The 25,578-nt window shown below is 49.7% G+C and overlaps 1 protein-coding gene across 2 annotated transcripts; it reads right to left on the reverse strand.

The window, feature by feature from the left end:
- Positions 1–6,037: 6,037 nt before the first annotated feature.
- LOC119252069 (patr class I histocompatibility antigen, A-126 alpha chain-like) lies at positions 6,038–9,417 on the reverse strand. Of its 2 annotated transcripts, none has more exons than XM_054698186.1 (7): positions 9,345–9,417; positions 8,768–9,037; positions 8,294–8,569; positions 7,436–7,711; positions 7,196–7,315; positions 6,885–6,986; positions 6,038–6,754 (listed from the first exon to the last, which is right to left on the reverse strand). In XM_054698186.1, exons 1-7 carry the CDS (start codon positions 9,406–9,408, stop codon positions 6,711–6,713), a joined length of 1,152 nt encoding a protein of 383 aa, XP_054554161.1. In that variant the 5' UTR covers positions 9,409–9,417; the 3' UTR covers positions 6,038–6,710. The 2 variants fall into 2 exon arrangements, with proteins under 2 accessions (XP_054554161.1, XP_037375180.2); XM_037519283.2 differs by having other exon boundaries at positions 6,039–6,754; positions 6,885–6,917.
- Between the last annotated feature and the right edge of the window lie 16,161 nt (positions 9,418–25,578).

The raw sequence follows: 25,578 nt of genomic DNA on the forward strand, positions 1-25,578 counted from the left end.
AGGAGGGTCCACCCGGCTTTCACCCCTCCCGCCCGAGACTCCCGCTCTCTGAGGCTTTTAGAAACCGCTGTGTCCTGCCTGGCCTTGGGAGCCCCGGTGCATCGCGGGGGGCCACGTGGACGACACGCATTTCGGGGGTTCCACAGCGACTCCCCGGGCCAGAGCGCGGAGCCGCGGGCCCCTGGGCGGCGGGCGGGCGGGGCGGGAGGGTCGGGCGAGGAGACGCGGCTCCGCAGACACTCGGCGCGGAGGCTCCAAGCGCTCCTGGAGGCCCCGCGCGGCCGCCGCAGCCAGAGCCGGGCCGGGGAGCAGCGCGGGCCGGGGCGGGTCACCGCTCCCGCCCCACCCCCCGCCCCGAGTCTCGGGGCCCCGTGACCCCCGAGGCCGTGGCCCCTGCCAGGCCCCTTGACCAGGGAGGAGCCCGCGGGACTTTCACCCGCGAGATTTTAAGTTTACATTTATTCTGCGCTGGAAGTAGGGGTGCGGGTGGGGTGACCAGGGGACTGACCTCAGGGCCGGGCTCAGGGTCTCCCACGATCCAGAGGACTCTGGGCTGCGCTGCGGGGCCCGACGGCGCCTCCCCCGCGGGCACGACCAGCTCCCCACGACGGCGCCGGGGACGCGCCCTGGGCGGGGACCTGCGCGCCTGGACCCGGCGGGCCCGCGGCTCAGCTCCCCGGCGCGAGGGGGAGGGGGAAGGTCGGGCAGAGCAGGACGGGAGCAGCCCGGGGGGCGGGTGCGTGGAGGGGCCCCCAGACTCCTGGGGATGGGGAAGGAGGCGCCGCAGCTCAGAGGTGAGAGGGCTGCGGCCTTTGATCTCCCTGAGGCGCGCACCCCGCAGGGAAATGGAATCATGGTGAGGAAGCGCCCCCTTCTGGCCAGAGAGGGAGCTGTCGGCCACGTTTTCCAGCTCTGGGATGGAGACTGGCCCGGAGGCTCCTACTTTTTCTGAAGGACAGTTAAGGAATCCAGTTTGTCCTGAGAAAGAGGGGACACCACTCCTGAAATCACCCTTCGCAGGATCTTTTTGACCAGCAGCCATCATAGGAACAATGAGTTTCTCTCTCGAGATCTTGTTTTTTGGTCAGAGAGCATTTTTGGAGATCTCACTCCTGCCTGTCTGTGTCACCGCCCTCCACCCAAGTCAGCAACAAAATGCTCCGAGACCTGCATCCCACCCTGGGCTCTCACCTGCTATCCCGGACTCCCAGACCAGGCTGGTTTCTGGGGTTTGTGCTCCTCCCTCCAAGCATACTGTTCTGTCCACTGCAGGATGGTCACATGAGGCTGCTTCAGTGTCCATGCAGGAAACACAAAGCATGAAATTTCCGATTCTTCCTACTGAGGCCCCCAATCGCCATATGTGACCCGCCACCCCATCTCTGAGCATGAGGTCACCCTGAGGTGCTGGGCCCTGGGCTTCTACCCTGCGGACATCACCCTGATCTGGCAGCGAGATGGGGAGGACCTGGCCCAGGAAACGAAGCTGGTGAACACCAGGCCCGGGATCGGAGGGGGGATGGAAACTTCCAGAAGTGGGCAGCTATAGAGGTGCCTTCTGGAGAGGAGAAGAGATACACGTGCCATGTGAAGCATGAGGGGCTGATTGCACCCCGAGTCCTGAGATGGGGTATTGAGGGGGATGTGGGCACAGAGGCTGACTCAGGTGTATCAGAAGCCCTTCTCGAGACCTTCAGAAGATCAGACTGAGGCCTCAGGTTCAGGGTCTGACCTTCCCTTCCCTTCCAGTGCCACCTCCTCAGTTCTCCATCCTTGCTGTCGTCCTCATTTCCGGCTTGGTTTTCTTTGGAGGTGTGCTCATTGGACACAAGGTGGCTTCATGTGTGAGGGGGTAGAAGAAGTGCTCAGGTAGGGAAGGGAGTGGGGGATCTTGTCCACTAGGAGCTTTCATGTCCCAGGGAGAACTTGCCCTGCCTGGTTAATGGGAAATACCATCCACACACGGGTGTTGCCCAGAGGGCATTTGGTCCAGTCCCACTCACCTCCTTTCTTCATTTTTCCCAGTCCTGACCTGGGTCTTTACTCACAGTTCTGGAAACTTCCCTGTTCTGCAGGATTAAAAGATTCCATTAGGTCTTCTGACCTGGCTGCTCCCTGGTCTCACATGATGCTTCTTCCCATGGGAGGACAAGGGGGAAACTACACTCAGGTTGCAAGTAAGTGTGTTCAAGGGTTGGATCCCTGAGCCCCTGGGGACAATGAAGATGGAGCCCATGGGGGAGTCACTCTCATCAGTTCCTCCCGTGGTCTCATCTCTGACCAAGTTTTGTTGTGTTCTCCCCCAGGCAGCCACAGTCCCAGTGCTCTGAAGTGTATCTTAGTCCCTATAGGTGAGACCCTTGAGGCCTGCCGTGGGGATGGGGTTTGAGGCAGAGAGCCTGGGTCTAGGTGATGGGGATGCTTTCAGGAGGACATCTTGAGAATGCAGTGGACCATTATATTGTTAACACTCAGGTAATTCACCTGAATTTCTTCACAATTATTTTCTTTCACAGTGAGAGACAGCCTTGTGTTGGCCTGAGTGTTACAGGATTTCTTTTTGCCCACATTTTCTGGCTTTATGTTCTCCTGGTTTAAACCTTCACACCTGCGAGAACGGCCCATATCCAAAAGACCAGAAACTCAAGTGCTGGCAAGGATGTGGAAAAAAGGGGACAGTCGTGCATTGTTTTTGGATAAAGACTGAGCCAGCCCTTCTGGAAACAGTATTGAGGTTTCTTAAAAGAGTGAATGTGGTTCTGCCATTGGACCCAGCAATTCTATACTGAGGATCTCCTCACAGAGGATAAACACTCTCCTGTGAAGGGACCTGCACTCCCGTCACCACTGCAGCACTATTTACAGTAGCCAAGCTATGGACACCACCCGAATGCCCCAGACAGGTGACAAATGAAGAAGAAGCTGGGATTACACGTATACATATATGTACATATACAGGTGACTCCAAAGGAGATGAATGTTGGGGACTGGGGAAGGGAACTGTCAGGGGTGAAGATGCCACCACATCCTAGCAGAGGCCAGGGTGGGGGGAGGGGTCCTGTCCAGCTCCTCACACCTCAAGCCAACCATGAGATATTTCTAAATATCCTCCTCTTCTTCAGGTCCAATGCTTTTTCAGTCCAGCTTAGAAGCTGCTTCTTCACAAAACCGAATTTAATGAGATGTTGTATTGATGCTCTTTACTCTGTGAGATTGAATTCATTTATTCTGGGGCTTGATGTTAATTGTCTTTACATCATCTTGTATTGTGCATCCTGACATTGTTGTTACACACACACACACACACACACACACACACACACACACACACTCCCATCTCCTTGGGAACCAGATCCTCACTCAGCACTGGGGTTACTCTGACCCTCTGTCTCTGGTCCCCTCAGAGCCGCCCTCTCTGCAGTGTCTCTACTCAGCGGGGTCTGAGCAGCCCCAGGAGTCCCTGCACCTCCTGCCTCTGTCCTTGTGGGAAACCAGCCCCTCACCCTGCATGACAGTGAGGAGGCGAAGGCAAAGTCCTGAGATCAGTGATGGATGGAGGAGACAATTTACTTTATTCTCTTCTTCCCTCCCCATTGTATTATTCAATTGAGGTAACACTGGTTTACACACTGTATGTGTTCAGAGGCACAGGGTTACACCTCTTCAGATGTTTGTTACCGCATCACACCCACCCTAAGGGCACCCACAGTCTTCACTACAGTCCATTGGGCTCTTTTCCTACTTTGTTTCCTGCTCTTACCCCCAGCCCATAGCTTCAATTCTGCAGTCATATATATAGACTATGTTTTGGTTTAGTCTGTCCCTGTTTTGTTTCTTTATATTCCAAATATGAATGAAATCATCCAGTATTTAACTTTCTCCTTCAAACTTATTTCACATAGCATAATTCCATCCACATCTACCCACGTTGTTGCAAATTCAATATTTCAACTTTTTCACAGCCGAATAGTATTCCATTGTATATATAGCTTGTGTTCTTTATCCCCTCATCTGCCATTGGGCATTTAGGTTGTCTCCATAGCTTGGTTATGGTAGACAGCGCTGCAGTGACCATAGGAGGTGCATATTCCTTGGAATTAGTGTTTTTGCCTTCTTTGGATAAATACCAAGGAATGGGATGCTTGACCATGGGACAGGTCTATTTTGAGGAACCTTAATGTTTTTTTCCATAGGGGCAGGACCAATGTGCTATCCATAGAAAAGAGAGGTTCCAGGTTACCGCCCTGCCCAAGGAAATATAGAGCTGAGCAGGGATGAGAAGCTAAGGAAGAGGAAGAAGACGTGGAGTAAGATGAGGAAAGAAGACTGGAGGAGGCGCATGGAGAAGAGAGACATGTGAAGAAGAAGCCAGGCTTCCTCCTTAGACTTGGACTTGTTCCAGGGAGTTGGGGACATGGAAAGAGACACGTGAAAGAGACACATGAAAGAGACAAAGACGTGGGTGAGGGACCCATGGGGAGGCTGACAATGGCAGCTGTTATCTTGATGTGGATTTTGATTTTGCTCTTATCCTTCCAGACTTTCCTGGCCCCTCCTGCACCTTTCCCATGGGTCTCTACCAGTAGGTGCCTTAGATTTGTGGCAGGCCTTCAGGCCTCAGCTGGGCGTTTACCCATGAGGGGTGGGTGACTTTGGGTGCTTCACGTGGGAAATTTTCTAACTATATTCTTTCTCTTTTCTCTCTCTATTGCACACTGATTCTCTATTATATACTAACTGTATTAAAGTTCTTTTCTATTGAAGATCTTATGCTTTAGAGTATGTTTTGTCTTTACAGCTGATGGGCAATCCCACGTAGACTGTACAGTTTTGAGGGCCCAGGGAACCCCTCATTCTGCCCACTAACAGGACCAGACATCATTCCCACCCACCATGTGCCAGAGTTCCTTTTCCTCCACACCCTTCAATGGGTCATTCTCACAGATGTGAGGTGGTAACTCATTGTGGTTTTAATTGACATTTTCCTGACAGCACATGACAAACATTTATCCATGTACCTATTGGCCACATGTGTGTCTTCTTTAGAAAAGTACCTATTTAGCTCCTCTGTCCCTGTTTTGAGTTGTTTTCTTGGAGTTTTTTTTTTTTTAAGATTTATCTATTTATTTATACAAGCATTGGGTACAGTCAGAAGCTCGGGAGGGTGAGAGAATTCACCAGAGCCAGAGTGGGGAGCAGAACAGGCAGAAGGACTGAAGTACACTGCTGAGGGGAGCAGTGGGCGGCAGGAGAGGTCTGCGTGCCATGTGGGACCCTCCTCCGGTGGCCGGGGAGCAGCCGGGGATTGAACCAGCGCCGCAGAGGCTGCGGGCAGCTTCGCAACCCAACGCTCAACCTCTGCGCCACCGGGGAGCCCTGTTTTGGGGTTCTTTGTAGATTTTGGATATTATCTCCTTGTTGGATTGATGATGTACAAATAGTTTCTCCAATTCAATATTCTCTTTTCATTTTAACGATAGTTTCCTTCACTATGTATAAGCTTTTTAGTCTGATGTGATTCCACTGGTTTCTTCTGCTTTTGCTTCCTTGGAGCACAGAAGACACTATGGGCAGTGAAAATACTCTGCATGATATTCTCATGATGGACACAGGTCATTATACATTTGCCCAACACTCCAAGAATGGACAACACCAGAGTGAACCCAAAGGGAAACCATGACTTTGCAACTATGATGTCCGGATCCATCACTTGTAACCCACGTGTCAGTCTGGTCTTAACACGTGATTTGAACATGATGTGTGAAGAGTTTTATAAGTTGAGGAATGAAGTGTAATTTACTTTAGAAAGCATATTTCATGCTCAAACAAGGACATTTAAATAACACTCAAGGATATGCATTAAGTCATTCCACTCCACCCCCAACACCCCAGTCAGCCAGTATCTGCTCAAATCCAGTTAGCAATTTATCTTTTCTCTTTATATACATTATACATATACATATATATGTACCTATATACATATGCATATACATACATGTATACATATACATACATATATACCTACACACACACATATATATACATCTCCATGCTCCTGTCTGGGCAACAGTGTTTGTTTTCCCATCAGTAAAGGAGTTCAGGCCACAGAGTTGGGGGAAACATTTGCAAATCATGAATCTGATAAAGGACTTTATCTAGAAATAATGCCCAAAACTCAATGATCAGAAAGAAATAACCCAATTTTAATAAAGACAAAAATAGTGTAATAAATGAACAGCACCTCATCTGTAGAAATGTACAAAACTTCCATACAAACAGCAACTATAGTCATAGGAAAGTAAAAATATGAACAAATGTTCAATATCACAATTAAGAACAGTGACAACCAGGAGAGACTGAAAATGCAAACTCTGCACAATACCAGGTGCTGTCCAGGGTGTGAACAATAGGAGCCTCATCACATTCATCATTTTTTTTTATTTTTTATTTATATAAGAGCTGGGGTACAGGCCAGAGTCATAGAAGGGTGAGAGGGTTCACCAGAGACAGAGCAGGAAGCAGAACAGGCAGACGGACTGAAAGTGGAGCAGGGGAGAGACAGGAGAGGTCTGCCTCACCATGTGGGATTCTCCCTGACTGGCTGGTAATCGAACTGGTGCTGCAGTGGCTGCTGACAGCTTCACAGAGATGCGCTCAACCCGCTGCGCCACCGGGGAGGAGCCCTTATCACATTCATTTTAAAAGATGCTTTAGGGGCTGAGAGACACATCAGAGCCCTGGGCACTGTCACTGCCTGGTTGAGAACAAAATAGAACTTGGTCAGAGATGAGACCACAGGAGGGACTGATGAGGGTGACTCCCCCATGGGCTCCATCTACACTGTCCCCAGGGGCGCAGGGATCACACTGCTGATGCACACTTACCTGCAGCCTGAGTGTAGCTTCCTCCTTGTCCTTCTGTGGGAAGAAACATCATGTGAGACCAGGGAGCAGTCAGGTCAGAAGACCTAATGGAATCTTTTAATCCTGCAGAACAGGGAAGATTCCAGAACTGTGAGTAAAGATCCAGGTCAGGACTGGGAGAAATGAAGAAAGCTGGTGAGGGGGGACTGGACCAAATGCCCTCTGGGCAACACCCATGTGTGTGGATGGTACTTCCCATTAACCAGGCAGGGCGGTTTTCCCTGGGACTTGAAAGCTCTCAGTGGACAAGATGCCCCCACTCCCTTCCCTACCTGAGCACTTCTTCCTCCACATCACAGCTGCAGTCACCACAGCTCCAGTGAGCACAGCTCCAAGGAGAAACAGGCCAGCAATGATGGCCACGGTGGGGATGGAAAACTGAGAAGGGGGCACTGGAAAGGAAGGGAAGAGCATACCCTGAGCCCCAGACCTTATCCTGACCCTCTGAAGGGCTCCAGAAAGACTCCTGATGGCCCTGAGACTAGCCTCAGTGCCCACATCCTCCTCCTTACCCCATATCAGGACCTGGGGCTCCAGCAGGCCTTCATGCTGCACGTGGCACGTGTATCTCTGCTCCTCTCCAGAAGGCACCACCACAGCCGCCCACTTCTGGAAGGTTCCGTCTCCCCCAGGCCTGGTCTCCACCAGCTCCATCTCCTGGGTGAGGTCCTCCCCATCTCGCTGCCAGGTCAGGGTGATGTCCGCAGGGTAGAAGCCCAGGGCCCAGCACCTCAGGGTGACCTCATGCTCAGAGGTGGGGTGGTGGGTCACATGTGTCCTTGGGGGATCTGAGGTGGTAAATCAGAAAATTCACTTTGTGTTTCCTGCATGGACACTGAGGAATCCTCATGAGACCATCCTCACAATGGACAAGACAACTGGTGTGGCAGGAAGAAGCATAAAATGTAAAAAATAGGCCAGTCTGGGGGAATTTGTGAGATTCTCCTATTCCTTAGAAAGTTCTAGAATGAGGAAGGAAACCCAGGGTAGGATGAAGCAGAGGGAGTGGAACACAGACTTTTTATTCCTGACCTGGTGGAAGGTGAATGACACAGAAAAGCAGGAATCACATAACTGAAAATGTTCTCAGACCAGAAACAAGACTGAGAGAGAAACTCGTGGTTCTCAAACAGGCCCCTGGTCAAAAGGACCCGGTGACGTGTGATGTCAGGGACTGTCTGTCTTTCTCAGGAGAGACGGGATCCCTTCCCTGTCCTTCAGGAGAAGCCGGAGTCTCTGGGAGTCTCTCTAGCGCAGAACATGAAACCCAGGGGAGTCCCCCTCTCGGGACTAGAGAGAGGACTCATTTCCCGCAGTGACTCCATGACTCCAGGCAGGGGGGGACCGGGAGGCCTCCAGGCCCCTCTTACCCGTGCGCTGCAGAGTCTCCTTCCCGTACTCCAGGTATCTGCGCAGCCACCACAAGTACCAGTCCTCCAAATTGTTCCTGAATTTCTCTGCCTCACCCTGCGCCTCCCATTGGCGCTGGGTGATCTGAGCGGCCGTGTCCACCGCGGTCCAGGAGCGCAGGTCCTCGTTCAGGGCCAGGTAATCCGCGCCTTTGTAGGCGAACTGACTGTACGCGCGGAGGAGGCGCCCCTCGGGCCCCACGTCGCAGCCAGACATCCACTGGAAGGTGTGAGAGCCTGTCCCCGCCCGCGTCACCTCGCGTCACCCCCCCGCACCCCCTCCCGCCGGGAATAAACTAAACAGAATGAAACGGGGTGAAAGTCCCGCGGGCTGTTCCCGGGCAGGTTGCAGAGAAGCCTGGAGGGGGAGACCCTGGGCGACCCCCGTCCGTGGGGATGGGGGTGCTGACCCGGCCCGGACCCGCGCCAGCTCACCGGTCTCGCTCTGGTTGTAGAGGCCGCGCAGGGCGTCCAGGTGCGCTCGGGACCACAGTGCGCTGTGCCTTGCGATCTGCGACCTCCAGTCCCACACCTCCTGCCCCAGCTGCCCCGCCCAGGGCGCCTGCGGCTCCACTCTCTGGCCTGGGGAGTCGCTGTCGAACAGCCCGAACTGCGTGTCGTCCACGTAGCCCACGATGATGCACCGGGACTCCCCGAGGCCGGGCCGGGACATCGCGGTGGAGAAAAACCTCACGGAGTGGGGGCCTGGGGGCGGGAGGGGAGACCCGGGCTATTCTTCTCCCCTTCGCGGGCTCGAGTCCCAGGGGGCGCCCACGAGACAGAAAGTGGGTGAAAGACGAGTGAGAGTGAAAAGCGGCTGCGGGACGAAAATGGCCGGGACTCGGGGGGCCAGAGGAGGCTGGGGTCTCGGGGGACGGAAAGGGGCCAGGACGGGGCGGGGCCGAGGTGGGGGGACAACTAGGGCGGCGGCGAGGTCGCGCCTTTCCCACGCCCGCCCACGCCCTCGCTCCCGCCTCTGGGAGCGCCCTGTCCCCTCCCGACCCGCACTCACCCGCCCGGGTCTCCCTCGGGGCCGCGGCCCCCGCGAGCAGGAGCAGGAGGGCTGCGCCCCCCATCCCCCAGGACGCGCCCTCCACCCGGGCTGGGGAGACGGAGTCCCGGCGGGCGGGCGAGGGCTTTGGAACGGGAGCCGCGGGGCTGCTGATTGGCTGCTCTGGAGACCTCCAGGCAATGGGGAGTGAGCCCTGGGGTGACTCACCAGTATCCAGGCAGGAGGACCCGCCCAGGCTGTGAGCCCAGAAGTGGAACCGAGGGGAGAGGGCGAATCCCCAGCAGTCACCTTCCAGCCCTGCACCCCGCGCTGGGGACTGAGACCCAGACAGCCACACCCCGAGACCTGGGACTTTGCCGCCCCCTCCTCTCCTGCTCCGAGACCTTTGTCACACCGTGTCCCTGAGTCCAGGCCCAGGGACTGGGTCCGCAAGTCTCAAACATTTTTCTTTCAGAAACTCTGTACAGTCTCACAAATTATTACGGATCCCATGTATAATATTGTTATGTGGGTTACAGCTTTAAATATTTACTTTACTAGAATAAAACCTTTTTAAAAGATGTTATTGCTTCTTTACTTTAGAATATAAATAACCTGGGGCCTCCCTGGTGGCGCAAGGGGTTAAGCATCAGCACTATGAAGTGACCTGTAGCTGCAGCAGCACCAGTTCAATCCATGGCCAGGGAGCAACCCACATGGCCCAGCAGACCTCTCCTGCCTCACCTGCTGCTCCCCTCAGCAGTGGATTTCTGTAGATCTGCCTGTTCTGCTCCCCACTCTGTCTTTGGTGAATCCTCTCACCCACCACACCTCTGGCCTACACCCCAGTTCTTGTATGCATAAATAAATAAATCTTTTTTTAAAAAGAATATTAATAGCCTATGGTATGCTAATGATGGAGTTTTTGGAGTCAGTGGGTTTGGAGTGTGGAGTCCTTGGGTTCACTCTGGGAAAGGTTTCACCAGAGTTCCTGTTTCAGCGACACACGAAGAATTCCCCAGGCGAGTTCCTCCACAAGACAGAGACATTAGTTATATTTAAAAAACAGATTTACTAGACAAGGAACAAAAGAGTAAAGGACACTTGCATAGACACAAACGGGCAGGAAGAGCTGTCCCCCCCCCAACCCCAGAGGGACAGGTTTGCTGAGAGAGGCCTGCATGGCTACAGGTGGATGGCCTTGAGGGAGCTGCTTCCACTGAGGGAGGTCAATGAAGAGAAGTGCAGGCATGATGCAAGTCATGGCCAGGCAGGAGGCTGCTGCCCTGCAGAGAAGAGAATTGGTGAAAAGATGCACCTGCATAGTCACAGGTGGGCAGAGGGATTGCTGCCCCCAGCCTGTGCAGAGACTGCACTGACATAGTCTTTTTCTGTTTGGAAGGGGTCACTCCTTGTGAGCCTTCTGGTTAGTTGTTGATGTTGGATAACTATGCAGAATCTGAAAGGGACAGGAGAGTCTACAATGGGCTCAATCTCCATATCTTTACCCTTGGGCCTGTGCTCTAGACAGCAGTCTGATACCCACTTGGATTTTCTGCTTTGTAATCTAGGCTTTGGAGCCTAAGGATCTTGGTTTCTAGATCTGTGTCAATGGCTGTGTTAATCCCTTCTACCCCCTGCTCCTTGTGTGGGCCAGATTTCTGGTCTTGGGGCATCTCCTTTCCAGTCTTTTTCTATTGCTCTCCTCCATCTTTCACTAACTTGACAACTTCCAGTACTACTTTTACTTTTGGGATTTGTGGTGAAAAATAAAGTGAAAATTTCTTTTTAATAATTTGATTCCAGTGTAAAGAATACTGAAGATCTTTATAACTTAGTGGAATAATATATTACTTTTAAAAAATCACACATTAGCACAAGACCCAACCAGTATGCAAGAAAGTGATGAGAACATATATTATTGAGCAAATGAATATAATAAAGATTCCAGCAGAATTTCCAGTCTTGCTGCAATTGTAACAGGGTGCTGCCCAGGGAAAGGGGAAGTTTCAGGTTCTCTTGCCCCACTCAAAAGAGGGTGGAGCTAAAGAGAAGAGAAGAAGCTGCAGAGGAGACTGAGGAAGGAAGGAAGCAGGATGGAGCCATAAGAAGACCTGGAGGAGGCACATGGAACAGAGAGACATGTGAAGAAACTATGCTTACCTTTTGGTGCTGAAACTGATGTGGGTGAGAGACCCGTGGGGAGGTGACAATGGCAGCTTTTATCTTGATTTTGAATTTGCTCTTTTCCTCCCAATCTTGTCCAGTTATTTCTGATCCTTTTCTGTGGGTCCCCACTAAAAGATGCTTTAGATTTGTGGCAGGCTTTTGGGCCTTGCTCTGGCCCGAAAGACCATTCGGGTGGTCTTTTACCCACAAGGGGATGGGTAACAAGGGTGCTTGATTTAGAAACTATATTCTTTGTCTTTTCTGTATTGTTTACTAATTGTGTTCAAGTTCCTTCCCATTACGGTCTTACATGTTTTGTGTGGATGCAGTGGATGGCAGAGCCTATTTAGAGCAGGCAGGTTTGCGGGGTCTGGGGTGCTCCTCTCCTTGTCCTGTAACACAATGAACACTCCCATGCAGGCATAATTAACAAGTTTGCTTACTCACAGCTCTTTCCCTTTTAAGATGCATGGCCAGGGCCTCAGCACTCTTATCTACAAGGCTGGGCAGTCAACCCGCTGGCCTCTCTCTTAAAGGGCATCCCCAAATGCCTGCATCTTCACCCCCTTGCCGGGCCTCCCTTGTTGGAGGACTTTGCAGCAAATGGTTGTGCCTGCTGAAAATTATGCTATTGATGGAGGACAGGAATGAAAAAAATAAATAAATAAACTGAAAAAGGAAGCACCACACGACCAGAAACGTGGCTCTCACAAGAAGATGGGGGTAGAAGAGATTAGCATAACCGTCAACACAGTTATGGAAACTAGGATCCTTAGGCACAGACTCCACCTTGTGAAAACTAAGATCTTCAGGCACCAACGCCTGGATACATAACATCCAAGCAGGTATCAGAGCACACATCCACAGGTAAAGATGTGGAGATTGAGCCCATGGTGGAATCTGCTGTCCCTTTCAGATTCTGCTTAGTTATCCAAAATCAGCCACTAACCCTAAATCTCACAAGGAGCGGCCCCTCCCAAACAGCAGAGGACTATATCAGTGCAGTCTCTGCACAGGCTCAGGGCAGCAAGCCCACTGCCCACCTGTGTCTATGCAGATGCCTCTTTTTACCAACCCTCTCCCTCCGCAGGACAGCAGCTTCCTGCCTGCCTGCCCGTGACCTGCACCATGCCTGGACTTCTCTGCACTGACCTCCTTCAGCGAAGGCCGCTCTCCTCAAGACTGCCCGCCTGCAACCACGCAGGCCTCTCTCAGCAAACCTGTCCCTTTCGGGGCAGCTATTCCTGTCCGCCTGTGTCTATGCAAGTGTCTTTTACTCTTCTGTCCCTTTCCCTAATAAACCTGTCCTTTAAATATAACTAGTGTCTTTGTCTCGTGGAGAAACTCGCTGGGGACCTCACCACGTGTCGCTGAAAGGGGAGCTCTGGTGAAACCTTTCCCAGAGTGACCCCAAGGACCCCGTACTCCAAACCCACAGACTTCACAAAAACCACGTCACTATCAATGTAACAGATATGGACACAGTTGTGTATAAAAGGAACCCTTGGTCTTTAAACTGGTGCTCTGACTTAGGGGGCTACCCAGGTCTGGGACCTCATGCATGAATAATAAAGCTTCTGACCTCACCATTATGAAGTACCCCTTGTTCTTCCTCTGCCTGGGGAAAAGGCCAGAATTTATTTCTACAACAAGAGGACTATGGAAATGTAACAGAATAAGAAATATTCAATGATATTATTTCAGGTTTCACTTTGCAATTAACCTTGGAGAAAATACCAAACTGTAAAGTTAAAACTGTATAGTTTTAATGTAGTATGAAAGTGGGATATTACAAATTGTCTGAAAACACTACTTCAACATATTTGTGTAAGGCAGTGTCTGCATAGTTATAGTAAGGCAGTGTGTATTTTTTCATAGACTTCAACCAGAACAACAGACTAAACGGAGACGAAAATATGAAGAAAATCCAAAGGTCTTCTAATGAGACAGACAAGAAAGACAATTGCAAAAATGTAAAAGATCCACTCTTCTCATTGGCCTGATTATTTTCAGAAATGTTATTTTTGTTAAGAATACTTTCTCGGGCCTCCCTGGTGGTGCAGCAGTTGAGCGCTGCGTTGCGAAGCTGCCCGCAGTCTCTGCAGCGCTGGTTCAATCCCTGGCTGACTGGTGAGTGTCCCACATGGCATGCAGACCTCTCCTGCCGCCCGCTGCTCCCCTCAGCAGTGTACTTCGGTCCTTCTGCCTGTTCTGTTCCCTGCTCCGGCTCTGGTGAATTCTCTCACCCTCATGCGCTTCTGACTGGATCCAGTGCTTGTATAAATAAATAAATAATTTTTTTTTTTTTTAGAAGAATACTTTCTCATTTAAAGAAAGTTTGCTGAATAAATGGTGCTGGGAAAACTGGGTCGCTACATGCAAAAGAACGAAGCTTGACTACTACCTCACACCATGCACAAAAACCAATTCAAAATGGATTAAAGAACTAGACATAAGACCTGAAACCATAAAACATATAGAAGGAAATATACACAAAACATTACATGACACGCACCTCAAAGACATCTTTACAGACACATCACCCAAAGCAGTGATAGTGAAGGCAAAGATAAACAGCTGGGACTACATCAAATTAAAGAGCTTCTGCACAGCAAAAGAGACAATAACAAAAACAAAGAGAAACCCCACCGACTGAGAGAACATTTTTGCACCCAACACTAATGATAAAGGACTGATCACAAAAATCTACAAAGAGCTGATGAGACTCAACAAAAACAAAGAAAATAATCCAGTCAAAAAATGGGCAGAAGAGCTAAAAAGAAACTTCTCCAAAGAGGAAATGCAAATGGCCAACAGGCATATGAAAAAATGTTCAACATCACTTGTAATCAGGGAAATGCAAATCAAAACTACAATGAGATACCATCTTACACCAGTGAGAATGGCACATATTAAAAAAACTAGCAACAACAAATGTTGGCGAGGATGTGGAGAAAAAGGAACTCTTCTGCACTGCTGGTGGGAGTGCAAACTGGTCCAACCACTATGGAGAGCTGTGTGGAGATTTCTTAACCTACTAAACACAGAGCTTCCATATGATCCAGCAATTCCACTCCTAGGTATTTACCCAAAGGACACAGAAACATTAATTCAAAAGGGCACCTGTACCCCTATGTTTATGGCAGCACTATTCCCAATAGCTAAGCTTTGGAAACAACCCAAATGCCCAAAATAGATGACTGGATCAAAAAGATGTGGAATATATACACAATGGATTACTACTCAGCAATCAAAAAAGATAAACTCATGCAATTTGCAGCAACGTGGATGGAGCTGGAAGGGATCATGCTCAGCGAAATAAGCCAGAAAGAAAAAGAAAAATACCATATGGTCTCACTCATAGCAGGAATTTAGAAAACCTAAATAAGAGACCAGGATAAAGACTAATTGCAATAAAGTAAAAAATCAAAATCAACAAGCAACTATAGACCAGAGACACACTACAGTGGGGGCGGGGGGAGGAGAAGAGGGATTACGGTCAGAAAAAGGGCTGGGAATTGTGTGGGGAATATAACCAAAATGAAAATGCATACATTATGCAAAAATGAAAAATGATGTAAGAAGTATATAAAATAAAGTAATTTATTAAAAAAAAGAATACTTTCTGTCAACATGCATTGGGTTATTCATATTATTCCAAATGAAATAGTTACATGATTAAACACAGCTTTATTCCCAGTGTGGTAATATGGGGAGCGATATCTCATACACAAAAGTATACTTGGTGTCCTCACTTATTTACTGGAAGGAAAATGACTGAGAATCGCAGACCCAGTGCTTGGGTCACGGAGACAGGGTGAGGAAGCTTTGGGTGAGGAGAGGAGGGGCCAGAGCAAAGCCCCAGGGCCCTAGTCTGGTTCTCATAGTTCCAGGCCCCAGGGCTGTGTCTAGGGCAGGAAGGTTACTGTTGGGGATACCCCACTGCCCCCCTTTGCTTCACTTCTGTTCCACCACCTGTGTTGGGCCCTGGACCCTTGTGAATGCTCATCCCCAGTTCTCATTCCCCAGTGCCTCGATGGTTCCCAGGGAAGCCAATCAGCATGGCCCCCAGGTAAGTTTCCACCCACCAGCCTAGAGTCAGAAGCTCCCCAGACCTCAGTAGTGCTGGTCATGGGGCCCCAACCCTTGTCCTGCTGCTTCTCTCCAGGGCTGTGGCCCAAACCTGGGCTGGTGAGAGCAGGGAGGAGGGAAAAGGCTTCTCTGATAGAGGATATTGCTTTAGGCTCCTCTGTCCTCCCATGGTTCCTCTCAATCCTAGTCCCTTTCTGTCCCCCCACCCTAGCGCCCTCTTCTGTCCCCCTGAGTCCCACTCCTTCTCCACCTGATGCCCCTTTTCAAGCTCTCGAGCCTCCTCCCTTCCTGAACACTTTCTCCCCTCATGCCCCATCTCCCTGGGACTCAGGACCAGTGCAGGAAGGAGGTTCAGCCTGACTTTCACCGTCCTGCCCCCAGGCTCCCACTCTTTAAGGCTTTTAGAAATCAAGACCTCCCAGCCCAGCCTCCAGGAGCCCCGGTACATCGCAGTGGGCTACATGGACCACGCACAGTTCAGGTGGTTTGACAGCAACTCTCCAGGTCAGTGTGGAGATGCTGGAGCCCAGGGCGGAGCAGGTGGGGCAGGAGGACCTGGACAAGGAGACAGAACCAAAGACAATAGGCACAGAGGTTCAAGCTGCCCTAATGGCTCCTGGAGGACCTGCATGGCTGCTTCAACCAGAGCTAGGACAGTGAACAATGCTTGCCCAGGGCCAGGTCACAGCTCCCATTCGCCAGACCTTTGCCCCTAGTCAGGGTTGCAGTGATTCCCAGAGGCTATGGCACCTGCCATAGTGGAGGAGGGAGTTTGGGTAAAGCACGAAATGAACAACCCGGAGGGCAGGTACTTGGAGTGGATCCCAAGTCTCCTGGAGATGGGGAAGGAGGCGCTGCAGCTCAGAGGTAAGAGGGGCTACAGGGCCTTTGATCTCCCTGAGGCTCACACCCCACAGGGAAAACTGAATGGTCAGAAATCGCCCCCTTCTGGTCAGAGAGAGAACTGTCTCTCAAGTTTTCAAGCTCTGTATAGAGACTGGCCCAGAGGGTCCTATTGTTTCTGAAGGACAGTTAAGGAATCCAGTTTCTCCTGAGAAAGAGGGGAGACCATCCCTGAAATCGCCCTGCACAGGACCCTTTTCACCAGCAGCCATCTTAGGAACAATGAGTTTCTCTCTTGAGATCTTGTTTTTTGGTCAGAGAGCATTTTTGGAGATCTCACTCCCGCCTGTCTGTGTCATCACCCTCCACCCAAGTCAGCAACAAAATGTTTAGAGACCTGCATCCCACCCTGGGCTCTCACCTGCTATCCTGGACTCCCAGACCAGGCTGGTTTCTGGGGTTTGTGCTTCCTCCCTCCAAGCATGTTTTCCTGTCCATTCTGAGGATGGTCATGAGGCTGCTTCAGTGACCATAGAGGAAATAGAAACCATAAAATGTCCGATTCTAACCACTCAGGCCCCCAAAGGGCATGTGTGACCCAGCACCCCATCTCTAAGCATGACATCACCCTGAGGTGCTGGGCCCTGGGCTTCTACCCTGTGAACATTACCCTGACTTGGCCCAGTACACGGAGCTGGTGGAGACCAGGCTTGGGGGATGGAAACTTCCGGAAGTGGGCGGCTGTGGTGGTGCCTTCTGGAGAGGAGCAGAGATACATGTGTCATGTGCAGCATGAGGGGCTGCTGGAGCCCCTTATCTTGAGATAGGGTAACTAGGGGGACTTGGGCATGGAGCCTATTCTCAGGAGAATCAGGAGCCCTCTGAGAACTTCTAAGGGTCAGACTAAGGACTGGGGTCTCCCCTTCCCTTCCCTTCCAGTGCCCCTTCCTCAGCCCTCCATCCCCACTGCGGGCATCACTGCTGGCCTGGTTCTCCTTGGAGCTGTGCTCACTGGAGCTGCGGTGGCTGCAGCTGTGATGTGGAGGAAGAAGCGCTCAGGTGGGGAAGGGAGTGGGGGATCTTGTCCACTGAGGGCTTCCATGTCCCAGGGAGAACTTGCCCTGCCTGGTTAATGGGAAGTACCATCCACAAACGTGTGTTGCCCAGAGGGCATTTGGTTCAGTCCCCCCTCACCTCCTTTCTTCATTTTTCCCAGTCCTGACCTGGGTCTTTAGTCACAGTATTCCAGGATTAGAAGATTCCTTAAAGACTGCGTGGGCTGACTCCTCCCTTGTCTCACATGACGATTCTTCCCACAGGAAGACAAGGAGGAAGCGACACTCAGGTTGCAGGTAAGTGTGGGTCAGGGGTTTGATCCCTGAGGCCCTGGGGATAGTGTTGATGAAGCCATTCAGTTTCCATTCATGATGATGATTTTCATGTCTTCAAATCTTAAGGCCACTTATTAATGGCTCAGCTCACCATGCAGACGTTCACCTCTTTGACTTCAACTGTGGACAATAATTTACATTGTGGGGTAGAATTGGAGGGGCATTCTTCCTTTGAAGGAAAGAGACCACAGTTATGTGAAGAAGGTGACAGAAGAAAAGCACAGCAGCGAGCAGGAAATGGTTGTAAAAATGAGAAATTAGGGCATCGCTGGTGGTGCAGGTAGTTGAGTGCAGTGCTGTGAAGCTGTCCGCAGCCTCTGCAGTGGCACGGCAGACCTCTCCTGTCTTGCCCGCTGCTCCCCTCAGCAGTGTGTTTCAGTCAGTCTGCTGTTCTGTTCCCCACTCTGTCCCTGGTGAATCCTCTCACCCTCCTGCACATCTGGCCTGCACCCCAGTTCTTGTATAAATAAATCTTTAAAAAAAAAAGGAGAGAGAGAGAGAAATGACTCAACGCTGACTTTACAAAGACTGAGCTGAGCACATTATTTTTTTTTGGTATGTCATGGCACGTTCTGTCCTTGTTGTCTTCCATGGATTTTATGGTTTCTGGTCTTAAGTCCAGCCTATTATCTCTTTTGAGTTGACTTTTGTGTGAGGTGGGAGACAGTGGTCTAGTTTCATTCTTTTGCACGTGGCTGTCCAGTGTCCCCAGCACCGTTTATCGAAGAGCCTTTCCTTGTGACCCCTCATCTTAACCTTGTCTACATAAACTTCACTGGATGGCACGTTGGAGAAAGGGGTTTACTTCTTCCCATCCGTAGTTGTATTTTAAAATTACAATTCATTTTACGTTCTCCATTGTCTTTCAGCAACCTTAGGTATTTACCTGGAACTATTTCAAAAGCACTTGAAACAATCGAAAGATTAGCGGCATATGTCCATTAAAGAGGAAAGTAAATGATGAACACATCTGGATCAGGACCATTAATATCTGACAAGACACAACAAGGAAGAGTGTGGGCTGACAGAGCAGCAGGAACAGGCCCTGAAGGCAGCACAGGTGAGAAGTGGCTCTTTGGAGGTGCAGGGGGCTCCCGAGGACAACACAGTCCTGTCCGGTCTTCCCAGGCCTCACCAGGTGGAGGGCTCTGACTGGGGAGCAGGCTGGGTGAAGCTTTTTCTTCTTTTTTTAATTGAGGTAACATTAATTTACACACTGCACAGATGTGAGGTGTAGAGCTGCTCAGCAGGCAACTGTATATTTCACACATACCCACCAGCAAAAGTCCAATGACAATTCTTCACCAAGATATTCCCTCTACCCTCCGTCCCCTCTGGTGACTGCCATTTTGTTGTGGTTGTTGATTGCTTTTTTCCCTTCATAGTCCACAAATGAGTACAATCCTATGGTATCTGTCTTTCTCAATTTGACACAGCATAATTCCCTGAAATTCTATCCACATTGTTGAAAATGACGAGATTTCTTCTTTTTGCAGTATCTGAGTACTATTCCATTATGTGTGTGTATGATGTATGTAAATCACATTATGTTAATCCTTTCATCTGTTCTTTAGAACTTGGGTTGTTCCCTATTTTGGCTATTGTAAATAGCACTGCAATGAAAATAGGGGCCCTGTCTCGTTTTGAACAAGTGTTTTCTTATTCATCAGGTCAATATCTAGAGGTGGAAATACTGGATCATATTGCAATTCTTTTTTATTTTTTTGAAACCACCATATTGTTTTCCCAAATGGCTGCACCAATTACATCCAACCATTAGTGCAAAGGGTCCTTTAACCCTTGTTCCTCACAGAATTTATTTCTTGACTTTTGATAATAGACATTTTTACTGGTGTGAGTGGAAATCTAATTGATTTTTTTCAAATGTTGACCCATCCTTGTGTTGCTGAGATAAACCCCACTCAGTCATGACGTGTGATCCTTTTTCATGTGTGATTGAATTTGGTTTGCTAAGGTCTTGTTGAGGATGTTTGCATCTATGTTCATCAGGGATTGGTCTGTAGCTTTCTTTTTGTGTGATGTCCTTCTCTGCTTTTGGTATCAGGGGAATGTTGGGCTCATGAGATGTGATGGCAGCATTCCCTCTTCCTCTGTGTTTTTCAAGAGTTGAGAAGTCAGGTGTTAGTTCATCTTTAAAGAGTTTGTAGAAGTCACTGAAATGTCTGGTCCTGGACTTTGTTTTTCAGGAAACTTTTGATTCATGTTTTCGTGTCTTTGCTTGTAGTTGCTTTGTTCTGAATCTTCCTGACTCAGTCTCAGAAGGTTGTATACTTCAAAGAATGTGTCAGTTTCTTCTAGGTTATTTGAGGTCATTCAGTTTATTGACATATAGATATTTGGTATTATGATCTTTTGTATCCTAATGTGTCTGTTGTAACTTCTCTCCTTTTGTTTCTTATTCTATTAGTTTTTTTTTCCTTTTTTCCTCCTTGAAAGTGTAGTAAAATATTTGTCTGTTTTGTTTATTTTTTTCAAAGAACCATATTTTGGTTTCATTGATTTTTTTTGTCTGTCTTTGTTTTCATTGTCATTTATTTCTGCTTTAATATTTTTTTCCTTCTACTGTCTCTTGGTTTCATTTATTCTTTCTAGCTGTTTAGATTCTTTACCTGAGCTCTGTCTTGACTCTAGGTGTGGCCAGTATTGCTCTATATTCCCCTCTTAGTGCTGCTTGTGCTGTGTCCACTGATAGGTTGTCATTTGTCTCAAGGTATTTTTTAATTTCTTGGTTGCTTTCCTTCTAAACCCAAGAGTGATTTGGTAGTGTGTCGTTCAATCTTCACATGTTATTTTTCCCCCTGGTTTCTTTTTATGGTTGATTCGAGTTTGATACCATTGTGATCAGAGAGATACTTGTATGATTTCAGTCATCATGAATTTATGACTCTTGTTAGATGACCCAACAGGTGATGTATTCTGGAGGCTATTCCAGGTGCACCTGACAAGAATATTATTTAGCTTTTTGGAGTATAGCGCCCTATAAATATCTATTCAGCCCAGATGGTCTAATTTCTCACTTAAAGTTATAGTTTCCCAGAGTTCTGTAGGGTGATGTGTCCTTGATGAAAGTGGAGTGTTGAATTTCTTTACCACTGTTGTGTTGTTGCCAATATCTGTTTTCAGATGTGTTAATAGTTGCCTTATGTATTTTGCTGCCCCTTTGTTTGGTGCATGTGTATTGATGAGTGTTATGTCTTCCTGATGCAGGATTCCTTAATCGTATGATGTTCATCTCTGTCTCTTGTTACCTTTTTTTCTGGAAGCTTATTTTATCTTATATGGCAGCCCTTGCAATTTTTCGGGTGCCCCATTTTCTTGTGTTTTTCCCAAGAACTGTTTTGATCCTGTCTCCTGGAGGCAGCATAAAGTTGGGTTTTATTTTTTGGTACAACCAGTCACTCTGTGTCTTTTTCTTTGGTGAGTTCAATTCATTTGCATAAAGGGTGAGGACATGATGACTTACTACTGCCCTTTTGTCTTTAGTCAAATCCAGCCCAGAAATGTGTGGTATCTGGAGAGAGTGGTGAGGGCTCCAGGGTCCCTGCCTCATAGGTCTCCTGGTCAGTTTGCAGGATGGTGTCAGGCGAGAGGCCCAGACATTAGCCAGGCAGCTGGGGTTCAGACCTGGACACTGCCATAACCCCTCAGGCTCCATGTCCTTGTTTCTGAAGGGGAATGTGGGGGAGGGGTGTCAGGATAGTATCAATTCCCAATTCACAGAGTGCTGGGGAGGAATCCCCCAGGTGACACAGAGAAAGTCACTGCTGAGGTCACATAGTCAGCCTTCAGTCAGCTCCCTGAGCCACTTCTGATCCTGTGCCCACATCTGGCTTTCGAGACCCAACTCCCATGTCCCCTTCCTGCTGAGGAAGGAAACTCTCTGGCTCTGCCCTTGGCCCCCTCTGAGGCAGCTACTGCAGCCCTTCTCTCCTCACACACCCCAGGCTGCAGGACCTCCAGGGCGGGGTCACTTGGTTCTCTGTGACCCCAGCACCCTGTGGAGTATGTTCCTGGGCAACAGCACGCATTGGGCTTGGGGACCCCAAATGCCTGACTGCAAGTCTGTGCCATCAGAGTCACCTGGGGTGTATTTAGAGAGAAGTTCCCAGGCCTGTCCCCAGAGGCAGAGAGTGGGCTCTGGCTGCCAGGGCTGGGAAGGGTAAGATCCTTCCAAGCTGATCACAGCCCTTCAGATCCACCAACATCTCATCCCCATCGCAGCCTCCTGAGACCCAGAGCAGGAGCCTCTGAGCGAGGCCCCTCCTGCTGCCTCCCCCTCAGAGACTGTGCAAGTTGCCAGATCTTTGTTTAAGGTGCAAAGGATGAAGTGATTGGTACAAACTATTAAAAAAAATTAAGGCAATAAAGTAATCAGTGGCTGTTTTCTTACAAGAAATAGTGGAGACTGAGTAAGTCACGTGACAGTCAAGGTCCTGATAGCAAGGAGCTGTCAGACAATGATTCCATGTCCCCTGAAGTGTCCTTCAAAATAAACCTGCTTTTAAAAAATTATTCCTAGTGTTTTAAGATTCCATTTAATGTTGCTGTTCATTTATTTTTCACACTATCCCCAGAGCGGTGTCTGCAGGATCACGGCACAGAGGGGCTGTCAGCAGCCTGGGGCTGTGAGCAGGGTTGCCTCTGACCCACCTGCAGGGAGTGGGCCCTGGAGCCCCAGAATCAGTCCCAAGGGCTGGTCCTCTAGGGCGGCACAGGCCTTGCTCTGCCCTCCTCTTGGCTCCCTGAATCTCCCAGACACCCCAGCATTGGGGAACTGAATGGGGATGTTCCGGATGAGGAAGGGGACTCCCCTTAACTATTTATCTCCCCCATCTCCCTGCCATCCGCAGCATCAAGAGAAAACATGTAAGACCTTTAATGGAACGGATTTTTAATACAGTTAGTGTGCAACAAAGACAAATGAAAGAATAAAGTTTCCAAATCAAGCACCAAAGTCACCATCCTCTTGTGGGTAAATGTTCAGCCAAACAGGGTTGGCCCAAGCAGGGCCTGAAAGCCTGTCACAGTCTAAAGCACCTCCTGGCGGGACCCATAGAAAAGGGGGGACAGGGCTGACAAGTCTGGAAGGAAAAGAGCAAAATCAAGATAGAAGCTGCCATTGTCACCTCCCCATGGATTTCTCACCCATGTCTGTGTCACCCAGTCCAAGGCCCAGAAGCAAGAGCAGCTTCTTCACGTGTCTCTGTCCCATGTGCCTCCCCCAGGTCTCCTTCTGGTTCCATCCTGCTTCCTCCCTCCTCAGCCTCCTCTCAAGCTTCCTCTCCCTGCTCAGCTCCACCCTTCTTGGGTGGGGCAGGAACCCAGATCCTCCCTTGGGGGCCCCCCTGTTACAGTCCTCTCTGTCACCAGCATGTGCATATGTGTGGGTGACACCTGCCCTGCAAGGACAGGCAAGGCCCCAGATGTGCGCAGTTCCCTGGGCAGTTACAGGCCAGCACTGCTGCATCCCCCAAGGGAGACAGACGCTCCAGCTCCCCAGTGAGAGCCTATGTCACCCACACAGACCTTCCCCCTCAGTGTCCCCCGTGCTGCCCCTTCCCTGCCCGGTCCTCTCTGGCTCCCCCTGCACCCCTTTCCACCTCTGTCCCCTAAAGTCCCCATTTCCATCCTCTGCTCTCTTTTCCAGGAGCTTCCCCATCTTCCTAGCCAGTGCCCTGGGGGATCTCCTAGGCCCTCCCCTCCTCCAAAGAATGGAGAATGTCAGGTGATTCCCAGGAGGAGGGGCTTTCGTCCTTGGAAGCAGAGGCAGAAACAAATTACAAGGACCCTGGAATCTAAGTTTTCATATAGAGAGACTGAGGCAATCTATATATTTGGGGATTTGCCCAGAACCTAGGAAACAATTATGTCCTGGAGACCAGTGCAGACAAAAAAATAAGGACACTGAAACTGACAGACTTGGGCGCCCCCTTGTGAGCAGATCCCTGTCCTGCCGCTGGGGGCCCAGGGAGCCTGGGGAGGGCCTGGCTGAGCAGGAGAAAGGGCGGCTCTGGGCTCCTGTGCTCAGCCCTGTGGCCACACGGGGGCGCTGCCGCGCTGCTCCGGATTTGGTGGCGCCGCCAGGACGGGGCGGGGGCTGAGGTGGGCAGAGTTGGGGATGCTGGAGGTTGGCGACCTGGGGGTGAGATGCTCTGTGAGGAGTCAGAGGAGAGGAGACTCCGGAGCCTGCCCTGGGTGTGAAGTTTCCGTCTTTTCTCCCCAGAACTCTTCTCTCCAGTCCCTGGACAGTGATACCTGGGAGAACAGGAAAAGAGAAAATTTTTTTCTTCTACAACCTATTCAATATTGAGGGCATTTAAAAAATAATAATATTTAGGGCCTCCCTGGCGGCTCAAGGAGCTAAGACACAGCAGTATGAAGCTCTCCGCAGCCACTACGGCGTGAGTTTGATCCCCAGCCAGGGAGCTGCCCACATGGCACGTCAGACCTCTCCTGTCCTGCCCGCTCCTCCCCTCAGCAGTGCATTTCAGTACATCTGCCTGTTCTGCTCCCCACCCTATCTCTGGTGAATCCTCTCACCTCCACATTTCTGCCCTGCACCCCAGTTCTTGTATGCATAAATAAATCTTTATTAAAAAATAAATTGATCTTAAAAAATAACATTTAAAGAATACTGTTAGATTTATAAAAAAGTTGCAAAGGCAGTACAGGTCTTGTTTATCCCACACCATTTCCATTTTGTTAACATCCTACACGAATACTTTTATTTTTTTACAACTAATGCAGCAATGTTGACATAATTACTAAACGCCATACTTTCATTAATTTTTGCTTATGCTCCATAATCCCATCCAGTTTGCCTGGATGACAGTTTCTCAGATTTTCCTTGTTTTTATAACATTGACACTGGTGAGGAGTGATGTTTGGGAGAGGTGTTGGGGTCACAGATGAGGGTTCTTGGGTCACCTCTAAGAAAAGCGTCACCAGAGTCCTCCTTTCAGTGGCATGTGGGCACACACACACACACACACACACACACAAGAGAGAGAAAGAAGAAGATGCTTGTGCAGACACCAGCAGTCAGGAGGAGCTGCCCCTGGAGAGGGCGGGTGTGTGAGGAGAAGCCTGCAGGCCCCAGGCGGAGCCTTGGGAGCAGAGCTGCGTCTTCCCGGGCTTTGTCTCTTTCCCACACGGCCATTCCAGATTCCCCTCTCCCTGGAGCAAACCTATATTCTTCATCCCTGCAGAGTGGGAGGCTGAGTCCCTCACCCCCATTAGGACATGGTTGCTGCATGGCCTCTTTGTATTTCTACTTGGCAAGAAGCCCCAGTTCTCCAGAGTTTCTACACGTGCTCCTTTCTTACTCCATTGTGCAGCAGCAACCCTAGCTCCTCATAGTAATCAGGGTCAATTATTCTGAAAACAATAACAATAGAGTTCATTATGGCTCACTGGCTCAAGGAATATAAATGCTTAGGCAGTAGATATAACATCAAATCCAGCAGAACCTTGCTGGTACAAATATGCCTCCCAACGTCCCACCTCACGTCCCTGGAGTGTCTCTAAACTATAGGGTGAAGGTGTGGGGTGAGAAGGATAAATTCCTCCAGTGCCTCATTAGGAGTAATGGTGAGAGTGGCTGATCCTTCTTCACCTCTTAGTTGCAGGATCCATGCTGTCTCGATATTGGAACACAGATTATATATTGGCATTTACTTCCATGTGTATCACACCTGTTGAAAGCTGCCTTCCACCATCTCAGAGTGTTTTGCCCAAGA

This window comes from Talpa occidentalis, unplaced genomic scaffold (genome assembly GCF_014898055.3).
Source record: "Talpa occidentalis isolate TD23 unplaced genomic scaffold, MPIMG_talOcc4v2.1 talOcc4.2, whole genome shotgun sequence".
In the NCBI taxonomy this organism is placed as follows: domain Eukaryota; kingdom Metazoa; phylum Chordata; class Mammalia; order Eulipotyphla; family Talpidae; genus Talpa; species Talpa occidentalis.

Bases quoted from the DNA above. Each gene is read 5' to 3' on its own strand.
- LOC119252069 (XM_054698186.1), bottom strand. From the start codon at position 9,408: ATGGGGGGCGCAGCCCTCCTGCTCCTGCTCGCGGGGGCCGCGGCCCCG. The intron at 9,038-9,344 runs GTGAGTGCGGGT...TCCCGCCCCCAG, and splicing joins CCCGAGGGAGACCCGGGCGG to GCCCCCACTCCGTGAGGTTT. The intron at 6,755-6,884 runs GTAAGTGTGCAT...GTTCTCAACCAG, and splicing joins AAGCTACACTCAGGCTGCAG to GCAGTGACAGTGCCCAGGGC.